Below are 13,063 nucleotides of genomic sequence, written 5' to 3'. Positions count from 1 at the left end.
ATCACGAAGCATCTCAAGACGGAAAAACTATAGTACCGCGAACCGCACTTCATCCGGTGGTTAACAATCTGGGCATGGTCATGAGCGCTGCTGTATGTAAAGGAAGCACACACCAAGGCAGCTCGGTGCATGTTTCTGGAAAGATGCCTTGGCCCTTGTGCTTGGCATGCACGTGGTGTTACTACGTCAGCTGTGCTCGTTGTAGCATTGATCATTGAGACTTTATGTAGCTTTTAATGAATGCACCTGCAGGTCCTAGCTTCCATTCCTGGTCATTAGTAGGGCCGGTATAGCTCTCGCAAATCAAGGGCGCCAGTCGGGTGGCGAGGGGGCCATTATCCACCGTCCGAGTACTCATCATGGATCAAAAAGTCAGGCTGTGTTCTTTGGGACAATAAAGTCTAGATGCTTTGCACAACAAAAGTGTCCGTCTGTATGGAGACTGTGAATGCATACCGTTTCCCATGTCAAGATAGTTACAGATAAGCTACACAGCCATCGATGAAACGAAATGTAGACCCGCAAATGTAGCTGTGCACTCGAAGCCAGCTATCTTGTAATCGTCTTCTAAAGAGAGAGGACCGAGCTCCTGAATTCAGATCCACCCACACTGCCGGGTTTCTTGACAATGTAGCCACCACGCCCAATAATTTCAGTCAAGTTAGAAGAGCCACCTCCGTTCCACAACAAGAGATTCTTTGTTTCGTTGGGGAGGCCTGAAAGGGCGCCAACGGTACCAATAGCGAGTATATTGGCTTTGAGCTTTTGAGGTGTGATATCAATCCCAGCATAACCAGAGCTCTTGTCAGGCTGAAGAGAGAGCATGTAGGCAACAAGACCAGCAACATGAGGAGCAGCCATAGAGGTTCCTGTCCTAACAGCAGTAGCATACTTGGTACCAATGAAAGTAGATAGAATCCTGTCTCCAGGGGCAAAGATGTCGACACACTTGCCATAGTTGGAGCTGGAAACGCGCCGTTCTTGTAGATTCGATGAACCAACGGTAATTACGTTGTCATAGGCGGCGGGAGATCTCGTGCATGCATCCGTGTTCTGGTTGCCAGCAGCGACAGCAAAATGGAGGCCACTACGTATAGCAGCATCGATAGCTTGTTTCTCTGCGTGAGAATAGCCCGAGGATGATAAACTCATATTGACAACACTGCCTTTGAAGCCCTTTTTTCCGCTTTTGACGGCCGACTCGTGTGATTGGACCGCGTATTGAATACCTTTAATAATATCAGCAGTCGTGGTTGTGATTCCGCCGCCAAAGACCTTGATGGAATAGAGATTTGCCTTCTTGGCAACACCATGCCTCTTGCCAACAAGAGTACCAGAGCAGTGCGTGCCATGACCACCAGTATCTTGATCGGGCGATTTATCCAAGACCGTCTTGAGCCATGTTGCCCGACCCTCGAAGTCAACGTGCTCAATGTTGGTGCCGGAGTCGATGACATAGACGTCAACACCCGCACCTCCGTTAGCAGCATATAGATGGTCATTGTATGTTTCCGTCTTTAAAGCATTACGCTGAGAGATACGAGCAAGGCCCCAGGAAGCATTTTTCTGAACCATAGGCACGTCGCCGGCAAGGTTGTGAATCTCAGGGTCGTTTCCGTCGAGATAGACTTCAGAGTCGCGTTCGATGTATTCAATCTATCAAAACGTTAGTGTCAAGCACTATGTATATGTAGCAAACGAGATAGAGCCAATTGATATGGTGACGAGTTGTTTAGTGTGGCCTGGTTGTTGCCATGATTGGGAACTAAGCACTACATCACCGTCGTCCAACAAGTGTTGCAGATTCGTCGCATTGATACTGCACACCAGCGGAAAAACGTGGATAAAACGTACATCAGAGTGACGCTGAATTGACTTGATGGTCTCTTCATCGAAATGACCAGAGTATCCCATGAAGCCAGACATCTCATATGTATGCTTGAGACCGGTAAAAACGTCGCCAGAGCGCTTTCGAAGCTCCATGCGATCCTCGCTGTTGGGTTGGATGCTCTGCAGCCAGTCAAAGTGCTCAGAGGGGTCTTCGATATCCTTCTTGAAGACAACAATGTATTTATCAGGCACTGCAGCCTCTGAGTCTGATGATAGAAGTGGGGCTATGTTGTTGCCAGTAGTCGCTGTATGCGTCGGCGACGCCACGGCCAAAGCCGATAGCGCAGAGAGTAGAGTGTATCTCATGATATTGATTCAGCGTGTGCGGTGAGCACCACAGAAGATCAGACGAAGAGTGTTGAGAGAAAAAGAGAAATAGGTAATAGGAGGGAGGTACGATAAGTATGTATGAATGGGCTCTTGTATTTAAGCCACTGGGAATTGTCAACCCGTTTACATATTTACCATGGCCGAATACAGCTCCGGTTCAGAAAAAGGCATGACGCACTTACTGGTATTGGTTTTATGATCCTGCATCTGGTTCATGCCTAACGCATGCGCTGACCTTAAAAAAAGGAAAAACAACAGTTTTTACGCTGCAGTCCGATTTGGTCGATGTCGGGGCAAAGAAGTAAAGTATTTACCGACAAGCAAATGATTTTATGGCAGGAAGCGTTGTGTTGAGATGCTAAGCTAGACAATGTGAATCATTAGCTTTTTCAAGTCATCATGCTTCCTATCAAAAGATTTACTCTCGGAATATCGATTTTGTAATTGTGCTTATTTGAAGCAGTCTATTATGCTAAGCTCAAACTCTACTAACACTCTAAATGCAGCTAACATGATTGAGCGCTTACGGTGATCAGGCCGACTCAAGTGTTTGTATACTGGGAGGGTCTAGTCAAAACTTCCATACGACTACACACACGGTCCATCTTTCTTACATGATCGGCAAACGTTTCCCATCCCAACCGCTATTCTCGGTCCCATTATGGATATGCTGCTTAACCAAGGCACAGGTACAGCCTTAGATCTCGGTCTACCCGGACCATTACACGTTGAACTATGCATCCTCAATCAGTTTTATCGTCTCGATATTACAATGCAGCTATTTGAAATGTGTAAGAGTAGTTCTCTGAACAATCTTTGTATTGTAATATAATGGAGTTCAAAAGTCTGTACGGCTTTGGCACAATGGGATGTAAGAGTAGTGTGTTGTACGGGATTTTCTTATTCAACATATATTGGATACTACCCGTCGATCTCCTCGCATGGTGACATGTATAAATCCAAAAGAAATGAAGACACTAGTGCCCACTATCAGAGAAGGGTATGGGGTGGCGCCAATGCTCTGAAAAGAAAGCAGTCTAGTATAACGTAACTAACACCCCAACTTCATAACTACACTCTTAGGTTCCTTGAACAGCTTGCTAGCTCGAAAGAAGCATTGACCGTAGATATCGAGTATACTTTTCCTGCATGCATCCATATGACTTCATGTTCAGACCGACACATTTCAAAAAGAAATGCTATATAGCCGCCCAAGACAGTAGGGTTCCATTTCGCATGTGAATGCCGGGCCTGACAAAGAATCTGTTTGGGCTGGAATATCACCAGCGGACCAAAGAAGATTTCTCCGCACACTTCAGAAATGTCATCCTAAGGAACTACGGTTCCTCCCACCTTGCTCTGTGGTTATCCTCTTTTAGAATTTTCCGCAAAAGCAAGTATGAGCGAGATACATCAGAAGCTACCATAGCGCAGCGGTTTTGCATGCTGAACTAATTAGCGCTTGGTCGTAAAGCAAACGTCACCGCCTTCTTGATCATGCTCGAGAAGCCTTTTGGCGCACCGAGAGAAGAATCTTCCATCATGTACGTGCTTGGTAGCTTTGTTATGGATTTCTCATCACACAAAATAGGCATAGATCGAAAAAGGACCTCAAGCCTCCAAAAAGTCAGAGGAGATGACAATAGGAAGCAGCGAAGGATCAGCCACTTGGGGAATCCAAGCTTCTAAAGGATTGGTTTTTACTGCACAACTTACCAACTGTCCAAAACTTGTGCTGAATCAGAAAAGAAAAGATACAATAAGTAATAGTACCTTGATTCTGCATTCAATGCTTTTTTCTCGTTGATCAAAGTACATTTGTTTTAGCAGAGCGAACATAAGAGCGAAGAGATGGAAGGGACAATCCTTATCCCATCAGGACTCTTTACAAGCACAATCAAGACTCTTTACAAGCACACAATGCGGTCTTCCCTGGCTATTCTCCTTTCCACTCTCTGCGCTGCAGCATATAGTGTCGACATTCAGAATTCGTTCCAGTGCCAAAACGGTAAGTAAACGAGAAAAAACGTTCTACCCTTAGAGCCTACCAGTAAAGCTCACACGTCCAAAAACCAGGCGCGATACCATCCGTTTCATGCGCCAGTCCTTCAGACGTACCAGATTGCTCTTGCACCTGCACCAACGGCATAACATTCAACCAAGCCCTTTCGATTCCCGGTTCTGGTCCGGGTGCTTCCCCCGAATGTCAGAGTGAGAAGGAAGCCTGTCTCTTGCGCGAGCAAGAACTCGCCACCAATCTTGTGCGCGAGCAAGAAACCGTTGCCCATCTCAGCGAACAAACCAGATCGTGCAATGCACGTGAGGAAACGCTGACGAACCAGCTCAACGCGGCAAACGCCGAGTTAGTCATAAAGAGGCAACAGCAAGCCAAGTACGACGCCATGCTCGCCGAAGAGAATAAGCGCCGGGCGCGGGCATTCCGTTACCAGGGCTGCTACGTCGAGAGCAAAAGCCGAGTCATCCACGAGAAAATTACTGTTGATTCCAGTATGACGGTGCAGAAATGCTCGGCTATCTGCAAGGATTACCTCTACTATGCTCTGGGAGATGGCAAGGAGTGCTGGTGCGGTGATACATTCCATGTCCCTGCTGAACTTGTTAGTCATAATCAATGCTCTATACCGTGCGCGGGCAATTCCGCGCAGAAATGTGGAGGGAGCTGGAAGATATCTATTTATTCCAAGTAAAGGGTGGATGGAGAAGTGTTCTAGTTAGACTTGGGTGTCTGGTTTGGGGTATGGTGGGATTGAATGGCTGGAGAGAGAGAAGGAAGAGGTAATGGGGTTGGTATGCAGGGATGTTTTTTGTAGACATATGTAGATTGTTGAAATTGATCGAAGTGGGGTGCTTGTGCTGTAATATGCATAGGTAGACGCATGCTGTCTGAGATTCTTTGCAAGTGCATTTGATTGGCTCGTTTGATTAGCGAATGCGTAACATTGATCTAGATCTAGTCCCAAAGTGTTGTAAGCTTCTTTAGAGTACGCTATCAAGAGTAACCGATGTAAAGGCAAAGGTTATTCGACCATGCGGTAAGCAGGGGTCGGCATTAGTGGCGCGCAATCACAACTTGTATGGAGTTAGCATTGTAATAAGATGGCTGGGCACTTGTTTTATAACTTCAAGAATTGGTTCTTGATATCCTGCCGCGTTATTATAACCCCTGGAAACTCACTCCGCACCATTTGCAGCGCCTGGTTCGCTCCCCGCGAAGTCGCCCGTATCGCCTTCAGCCTCTCCTCTGGGATCACCGCCCGGCTAGCCCGACGATACATCGCGATCGCAGACGTATCCTTCACCGGAGGGTGATTGTGAGTAAAGCTTTTTCTCCCCTCCATCCATTTTACTCTCCACTGACAGGTATCTAGATTGGTATAGTCTTCTGCAACCAACCAGAATCCCATCTTACAGTTAGTTTTTTGAGAGGTAGCACCCATCCTTGTTCTTGGCCGCTCAGTGGGTTTCCGGACGGGTACGGTGCCTTGCCGGGTACAAACTATACGCTCCCGTACATGCCTTCGGTCAGTCCAACCATATGATCGATAGGCGACGCCGTGGGCCCGACCCCACGCTAATACCGCCTCCTTTGCCTGTTGGTGAGAGTCGTATAACGCCTCTGGAGGCGGAGCATGATCACGATCACGGCTTGATAGCTCCCACAGATTATCGAGATTGTATTCACCGATACCACGAAGCTCGCCGTGACGGATCCGACGAGGCCTATACTCATCTGCGCGAGGGTGCTGCGCGGGCTGGGGATGGGAGGCAGCGCTGCTCGACGCAGCGGGACCAGATGGCTCTATTGAACTAGCTGCTAGTAAATTCGCAGCAGCTGGTTCGCTAGAACCATCAAGCTCCGCAGTGTTACCAATATCCTTATTAGAATCGACTCCCACCCAAACCGACCCATCAGTATCGTACTCCGACTCGATCGTATAGTAATTTGGCTGTAAGGCTGTCTTATCGATATGAGTGGCGTCGTAGCTGGTAGGCATCATATTGGAAAGCGAAATAGATCAATTTTTTGCTGTATTTTGACGGTTTGTGCGCGTGGTGAGATGTTGGTCAAGGGGCTTACTAGCTAGCTACCTGGTTGACAGCGTAAGTAGGAGGGGCGAGTAGGGCGTTTTGTTCGGTCAAACTTCGGATGGATCAAAAGCTTTGTAATAATAGTATGGGGAGCCGATGCGAGGCTGTGATTGCTGCTCAAGGTGGGCACACAATGTATTGAAACCAGATAGCTTACATAATCCCGAGCTTTGCCACCGCCCCTCTGCCCCTACTTACGCTGTCAACCAAGTAACCTTTGCCCGATGTAAAGGCGTGTTTCAAATTCACCTGATTCGATACTTTTTCACTGATGTGTCTTATAATAGATTCATAGTGATCAAGGGCATTATTCCGCTAAACTACAGACTTACAGAGGAGTAATAGTCTCTTCTCTATTACCAACATTACATCGTAACGGCTTAAGCAGTCATCAAGTTATGCGCGCGACTCGACTCGCTCGATGTTGTTCTGCTTTTCAAACTGCAACGCAGTATCCCTGAGAGCAGGCTTCAGGGAGTCTGCTACTTCACGAGTGAACCTGCGCGCCGAAACCCTGTGCTCAAACATGACGTCGAGCTCAGAGTATGTGAAGCCCTTGGGCTCAGGAAGACGGAAATAACCCCATACAATGAAGAGCAGTGCAATGCCAGCCCAGAAGAATCCGCCTTTGGCACCCCAGTTCCAGTCATTCTTACCAACCATCTTGGGCATGATGGTGTTGGTGACGAAGACGATAGAGTTGTAAGATGCACGGGAGAGAGCGACGGTCTTTACCCTGAGACGTGAAGAAGGAATTTCGGCAGCGAGGGAATAGCAGATGGGTCCGAGGGAAAGCTAGTCATGTTAGAGAAAATAGGATGGAAATCACAGCCGGAAAAACATACCTGGAAGCAGAAAATCATGAGGATAATCAGAATACCTCCGGCCAGACCAGCGCTCTTGTTCGACTGCGGTGCGAGGCCGAGAAATCCAACAATTAGAAGGATGAGGAAGATAGAGGTGAGACCGACGAGGTAAATGGGTCGTCGGCCAAAACGCGTCATGATCCACCAGGCGATGAAGCAACCAACTAGACCCAAGCAATCCTGACCGATGGTGAGATGGAACGAATCGTCTTCACTAAGACCAACACCGAGCATGAACTGCGTCCCAAACCCCATAAAAGGAACACCGCATAAAGCTTGGGTCATAAATGCCATGGCGCTAACCTCAGTTCGGTGTAAGTCACTGCCGCGGAACAAATGCCAGTAGTTGGTTCCTGCTCCAACCTGCTTCTCGTACTGGTCGGTAACAATCATCATCTCAACGTGTGCATCCAGATCGAACTTGACGCCTTCGGTAGGGGTGGTAATCTTGCGGATTGCGTCCTTGGCCTCGTCGATACGGCCCTGTCTGACGAGCCACCATGGCGATTCGGGTGCAAGGAGGGTAGCGGCAATGATTGGAATCGGCCAGATCCACTGGAGGGCAAAAGGAACACGGTAGCCCCACTGTGTCGCGTTCTTCATCAGACCAGTGAGGATACCAGTGGAGAGAAGACCACCGATAACCCAGCACATGTTGATCCACGATGTCATGTATCCTAATATCAGTCAGTACCGTATTTTGTTCGGTGCCTTTGGTTCACATACCTCTGAGTTGCAAGGGACAAAGATCCGCAGCATACGAAATGGCAAGTGTCTGGAAAACACCCCAGGGGAGACCTTGGATGATGCCACCTACAAGGAACATTTCCAGGCCAGTAGAGAAGAATGGAATGAAGACGGCACCGATCATGAAGACCATGCTGCCAATCATGGTTTTTTTGTATCCGATCCATTCTGTGATGTAGCCGTTGATGATGAGACCAAGGATGCATCCAACCTACCAAATCATGTTAGTTGATAGTGTTGATGGTTGAAGCGAGGTTCGCACCTGAGTTCCGTTGAGAATGATAGTCTGCCATCGCGAAGAGACCAGCTTGTTGCCATCAACGTCGACCTGGTCGCCGAACCGGTTGCGAAAGGGAGTGAAGGCGAAGAACTTGTTCATCAAGCTCGTATCGTATCCTTCCATGACGACGCAGAGCGAGATGATGAAGGAGAAGACAATGGCCTTGGACCAAAAGCGCAGGGCCTGGCGAACAGTCATGTTTTGCTCATTGCTGATGGCGGCGCTGGTGTCGTCGGCGGGATTGGAGGCGTGAGAGGTGACATTCTCAGCCACTTGGGCCTCGGTCTTCTCCACGGAAGCCATGGTGGTTCAGGCTCGAGGATCGGGCAAGACACACAGAGTTGTCCCAGGGGATTGAGGGTTGGTGATGGAGACTGGAGTGAGAAAAGATTTGAATGGGGCCGAGGCGTAGATATATAGAGCGACCGAGAGCATGGCTACAGGCGTTAAGATTTGGGCTAGAGTCGTGCCATAAGAGAAGGCTAGTCCGAGGGAATGGTTGGCCCAGGTGCTCGGTAGTGGCCGAGAGGGGCATGGCCAGATCTACTTGCGGGGAAAACCATGGGGAGAAGTTGATACAACGTGCTCGTGGGGACAAGATGGAGTATTCTGGTGAGCGCACTGTCCAATAAGCAGCGCCGACGAGACTTGCCCAGTCCGTTGCCCAGGAGAGAGACTTTTCCGCCAGTAAACCGCCGCTAGCAGAGGGAATGGCACGTGTTTGCGCTTGGCGGACCAGTTTCCTGTTCTGGCCTCACCCGCTCCGAGGTTGTCGCGAGTCGTGGCCAGCCACTGTCTTCATTCACACCAGCGACTTTTCCGTCAGTTCTCCGCTTTCCTTACCCCAGACATGGTTGCCAGACTTGGCTGCTCTTGACACGCCATGCGCAAACCGTCTGCCTGTACAGTTTGCCGGTAAGCCCTCGACTACATTGGCGTCTTCAAGCCACACACTCATGCTGACGCTGTCACAGGGCGCGTCGTCGCAAATGCATCTATCCGACACAAGGCGTGGATGCGGTGTGTGAGTACTGCTCGTCACATGGCCAACAGTGTATCCAAGGCCCCCCAGAAGGCGGGTACTATGCAAGGCGCAAGGCTAGGCTGCAATCGCTCAATTCGCCTCCACAGCTTCCCCAGAACCATGATGCACCTCCACCAAGGCACACCGAACCAGACCTGCCGCCTCTTGCGTTGAGGCGGGAGCTAGTCGATTTGTATTTCGACTACATTCACGATCAGTTCCACTCCATGTACCATCGCGTATCCTTCCTCCAAGATGTCATGCATGACCGAGTCCCGGCAATTGTGCTTCTTGCAATGTTCGCTCTCTCGGCACGATTTTCAACCAACCAAGCATTCCATGGAATAGACCCGAGGGAACGGGGCGAACCCTACCGGATACGAAGTGAGGAATTGCTTAACATCCGTCATCTGCACCCCACCACCGTTCAAGTCTGCCTGCTTCTAGGCGCATACGCTGCCGCCAACGGCCAGACCGATGTCGAGAATATCTATTACAGCATGGCTGGGCGCATGTGTCTCGCCCTCGACTTGCCAAGCCGACCAGTTGCCAGCCTAATAGAGCGTGAAGTCAACATAAGGATATGGTGGACCATATGTATGGTCGATGTTTGGTCTTCAACTGCAGTCCGATTGCCGCGCATAATGCCATTTGATATCGCTGTGCCTCTGCCAGTTGACGAGTTTCCTTTCTCGTCTATGGGCACCGATTCGGAACACGGGTGCATCGATCCGACATCTGTATCCTCTCCTCTCATGGCTGAAATGGTGAAACTCAACAGGATCCTGTCCAAGATCATTGATTTCAATCGCACATGCGTGTCAGACCACCTCGAAGGCTTGCCACTGGAGAAGGGCATGCGCGAGTTGTCACGTGACTTGGACGTCTGGCTCGAAAACCTCCCGCAACATTTGCGTGACACGCCGGACAACTTCAAGTACTTTGCCTCACGGGGTCATGGGCGTATGTTTGTGGCCGTGTATCTAGGATATTACCATTATGGTCAACTCCTGAATTACCAGTTTCTATCCCTGTCGACTGAGGCGTCAGCAGAGTCTGGGCGATATGCAGACGCATGCAAACAGCATGCTGCGCGGCTTTGCTCACTGGTGTATCGTTCACAAGCGACACCTGGTAGCGAAGTCATGTACCCGGCAGTGTCACACGTCCTCGTCATTGCATCTACTGTGCAGATCCATACCCTCCTCTTTTCCGCTGATGAAGCAGAGATACGAATTTCAAAAGCAAGACTGGAGCGCAACTTTGAGATTTTGCTCCGGTTGCGCGCATATTGGCCTAGTGTGGATAGTGCTATGAGTCGTCTTCGAGCGTTCCACCAGACATGTCTTCGAAGCAAAGAAACCAGTTTTGTACTCGATCGGTGGCTGTTACGCTTTCTAGTCCAGTTTGCCCCTCATATGGAGCTTGAACCGAGAGACCATGATCCTGAGTACGAGGCGCTGCTGGCATTGAGCAAGCAGTCACCGCTCTCTTGCTACTCAGGTCTATCCCTATAAAGACGAAAAAGACTTCCTCTACCACGCCGAATGTGTGGCAATGGTATGAATTTGAGCCAAGTCTAGGTCCCAGGATCCAATTGATACGAAAGGCGGGGATGAAATGCTTCGGTAACGTTAGCGGCGGAAAACCCATCAGTTTTCCCAGACACGTGCGGAGCACCCCCACATCGGAGTTTCAACTTTGGTAATCTAGTAGAAAGATTCGCGTTCACTGATGGGAGGTGTAGCCATTTAAGTCTGCTCAACTTGCTAATCTGGTCTGCATTGTTGGAGAGACAATACCAATTCTCCAACATGCCTCCCTCATATAGCAGCATCCTCGTCGTCACGGCTCTAGCCAACATCGCAGCTGCCGTAAACAATGGCCTTGCTATCACACCGCCAATGGGTTGGGTATGATGTTTCTGACCATTATCTGATTCACTTGCTGATTTCAAAAGAACAATTGGAACGCGTTTGGATGCGATGTTTCCGAAAACCTGCTTCTCACAACCTCGGCCCAGATCATCGACTTGGGCCTGCGAGACCTGGGTTATAACTACGTCGTCCTGGATGATTGCTGGCAAAACCCCAAGGGCCGCGATAAGGACGGAAAACTTCAGCCGGCACTGGACAAGTTTCCCAATGGCTTAAAGTCAATTTCGAACCATCTTCATGACCGCAATCTCAAGTTTGGAATGTACAGTAGTGCTGGCGAAATGACTTGCGCGAGGTTCGGTATGACAACCTCCCCATCACCCATCCCATATTGTCATACTAAAACCAAGTAGCCGGCTCGCTCGACCACGAAATTGATGACGCGAAGAGTTTTGCTGGATGGGGAGTGGACATGCTGAAGTATGACAGCTGCTATCACATGGGCCGCGTTGGTACTCCGTCGGTATCATTCAATCGTTTCAAGACCATGGCAGACGCCCTGAAAGCAACAGGGCGGAACATCTTGTTCAATCTTTGCAATTGGGGTGAAGACCTGGTTCATACAGTAAGATACATCGCGCTTCTGCATGCTTGGTGCCAAAACGAGCGTGTACTAATTTTTGACGATAGTGGGGGATGTCTATTTCGAACTCTTGGCGCATTACAGGCGACATCTATGATTCATTTACACGACCCGACGATCTCTGTGGCTGCAACACCGTGGCGCCAGGTGATGTCAATTGTGTAGCACCAGGTACCCACTGCTCGGTACTCTTTATTCTTAACAAGGTCGCGCCATTTGCAGACCGTAGCATTCCTGGTGGCTGGAGTGACCTCGATATGCTCGAAGTCGGACAGGGTGGTATGACCGACGAAGAGTACAAAGCACACTTTGCGCTTTGGGCAGCCCTTAAATCTCCATTGTTCCTTGGTAACGACCTGCGCGATATGCCAGCTTCTGCGCTTACCATTATCAACAATCCCGCCATCATCGCGCTGAGCCAAGACCCTCATGGTAGAAGTGTAACGCGAGTCCGACGCGATACCGAGGGCGTCGCCAAAGACGAGTGGGGCGTCGGTGAGACGCACGTGTGGGCTGGACATTTGCACAATGGCGATGAAGTCGTGATTCTCCTGAATGCTGGTGGAAAAGACATTGAGATGAGTGTCTCACTTGCGGAGATTTTCATCCCCTACGGACCTGGAGGCTCAGCACCACATAACAAGTACGACTGGGACATCCATGATCTTTGGGCGCATCGCATGTCTGAGAAGACAGCTGAACAGATACTTGGGGCAAAGACAAGTTCAGAGAAGCAAGCAGTACTATCGAAGGCGAACTGGTACAATGCCACCGAAATTCCTTACGCTACTGGTCTTGCACAAGAAGATCCGCGACTGTTCGGTGAGAAGATTGGCGTAGCCCGAGCCGGCGGGTTACTAAAAGCGGACGTAAAGAGTCACGCTGCGCGAGTCTTTCGATTGCGAAGAGTTGCAAAGAAAGGAGATACTTTCGAGGCGAAAAGCATCTCAAGAGACGACGTCGACGTCGAGGAAAAGGAAAAGGATGAGCTGTAGAACAGCAGGCCATCTTATCCTACAACTCACTCTTTGCATGTTTCATTGTTATGAAACTCGATGCATCAGATGACTGTGAGCTTTCTACATTAGACTATAGAGTTGCATCACTTTCCATTTCCGTGTACCCGATTATCCTTTACTTGGCGTTCTTAGATAGGAAATAACGACGCTCGCTCCGCGACTTACGTATGGAGACCAATGGCAAAACAGATTTGATCCCAGTTTGAGCTTACGTACAAATTAAACCTCGACAAGATGATTGGCACGATACTCAAGACCAAGCAAATAGCAATCCTCT

General features: G+C 49.3%; 6 protein-coding genes across 6 annotated transcripts; 3 read left to right on the top strand and 3 right to left on the bottom strand.

Moving 5' to 3' along the window:
* Nucleotides 1-567: 567 nt before the first annotated feature.
* On the bottom strand, nt 568-2,196 carry PSV08DRAFT_179128 (peptidase S8/S53 domain-containing protein; the record flags this gene model as incomplete). The annotated part of the gene is made up of 2 exons (XM_014225989.1): nt 568-1,656; nt 1,855-2,196. 2 exons carry the CDS (start codon nt 2,194-2,196, stop codon nt 568-570), a joined length of 1,431 nt encoding a protein of 476 aa, XP_014081464.1.
* Nucleotides 2,197-4,140: 1,944 nt separating this feature from the next.
* Nucleotides 4,141-4,928, top strand: PSV08DRAFT_350996 (WSC domain-containing protein; the record flags this gene model as incomplete). Its single annotated transcript, XM_014225987.2, has 2 exons — nt 4,141-4,228; nt 4,297-4,928. The coding sequence occupies 2 exons, from the start codon at nt 4,141-4,143 to the stop codon at nt 4,926-4,928; spliced, it is 720 nt and encodes a 239-aa protein (XP_014081462.2).
* A 230-nt stretch (nt 4,929-5,158) lies between these two features.
* On the bottom strand, nt 5,159-6,308 carry PSV08DRAFT_293826 (uncharacterized protein). The gene has a single exon (XM_014225986.2). The coding sequence runs from the start codon at nt 6,237-6,239 to the stop codon at nt 5,355-5,357; it is 885 nt and encodes a 294-aa protein (XP_014081461.1). The 5' UTR covers nt 6,240-6,308; the 3' UTR covers nt 5,159-5,354.
* Nucleotides 6,309-6,604: 296 nt separating this feature from the next.
* On the bottom strand, nt 6,605-8,601 carry PSV08DRAFT_201513 (general substrate transporter). The gene is made up of 4 exons (XM_014225985.2): nt 8,206-8,601; nt 7,923-8,154; nt 7,176-7,873; nt 6,605-7,125 (listed from the first exon to the last, which is right to left on the bottom strand). Exons 1-4 carry the CDS (start codon nt 8,524-8,526, stop codon nt 6,727-6,729), a joined length of 1,650 nt encoding a protein of 549 aa, XP_014081460.1. The 5' UTR covers nt 8,527-8,601; the 3' UTR covers nt 6,605-6,726.
* A 505-nt stretch (nt 8,602-9,106) lies between these two features.
* Nucleotides 9,107-10,894, top strand: PSV08DRAFT_222247 (fungal-specific transcription factor domain-containing protein; the record flags this gene model as incomplete). Its single annotated transcript, XM_014225984.1, has 2 exons — nt 9,107-9,138; nt 9,198-10,894. The coding sequence occupies 2 exons, from the start codon at nt 9,107-9,109 to the stop codon at nt 10,762-10,764; spliced, it is 1,599 nt and encodes a 532-aa protein (XP_014081459.1). The 3' UTR covers nt 10,765-10,894.
* Nucleotides 10,895-11,030: 136 nt separating this feature from the next.
* Nucleotides 11,031-12,842, top strand: PSV08DRAFT_389583 (glycoside hydrolase). The gene is made up of 4 exons (XM_014225983.2): nt 11,031-11,160; nt 11,208-11,484; nt 11,538-11,749; nt 11,815-12,842. Exons 1-4 carry the CDS (start codon nt 11,062-11,064, stop codon nt 12,760-12,762), a joined length of 1,536 nt encoding a protein of 511 aa, XP_014081458.1. The 5' UTR covers nt 11,031-11,061; the 3' UTR covers nt 12,763-12,842.
* Nucleotides 12,843-13,063: the final 221 nt, after the last annotated feature.

Source organism: Bipolaris maydis (assembly GCF_028858645.1).
Source record: "Bipolaris maydis strain C4 unplaced genomic scaffold PSV08scaffold_6, whole genome shotgun sequence".
Lineage (NCBI taxonomy): Eukaryota > Fungi > Ascomycota > Dothideomycetes > Pleosporales > Pleosporaceae > Bipolaris > Bipolaris maydis.
Note: the sequence above shows the minus strand (reverse complement) of the source record. Positions and strands in the feature narration are given on the sequence as shown.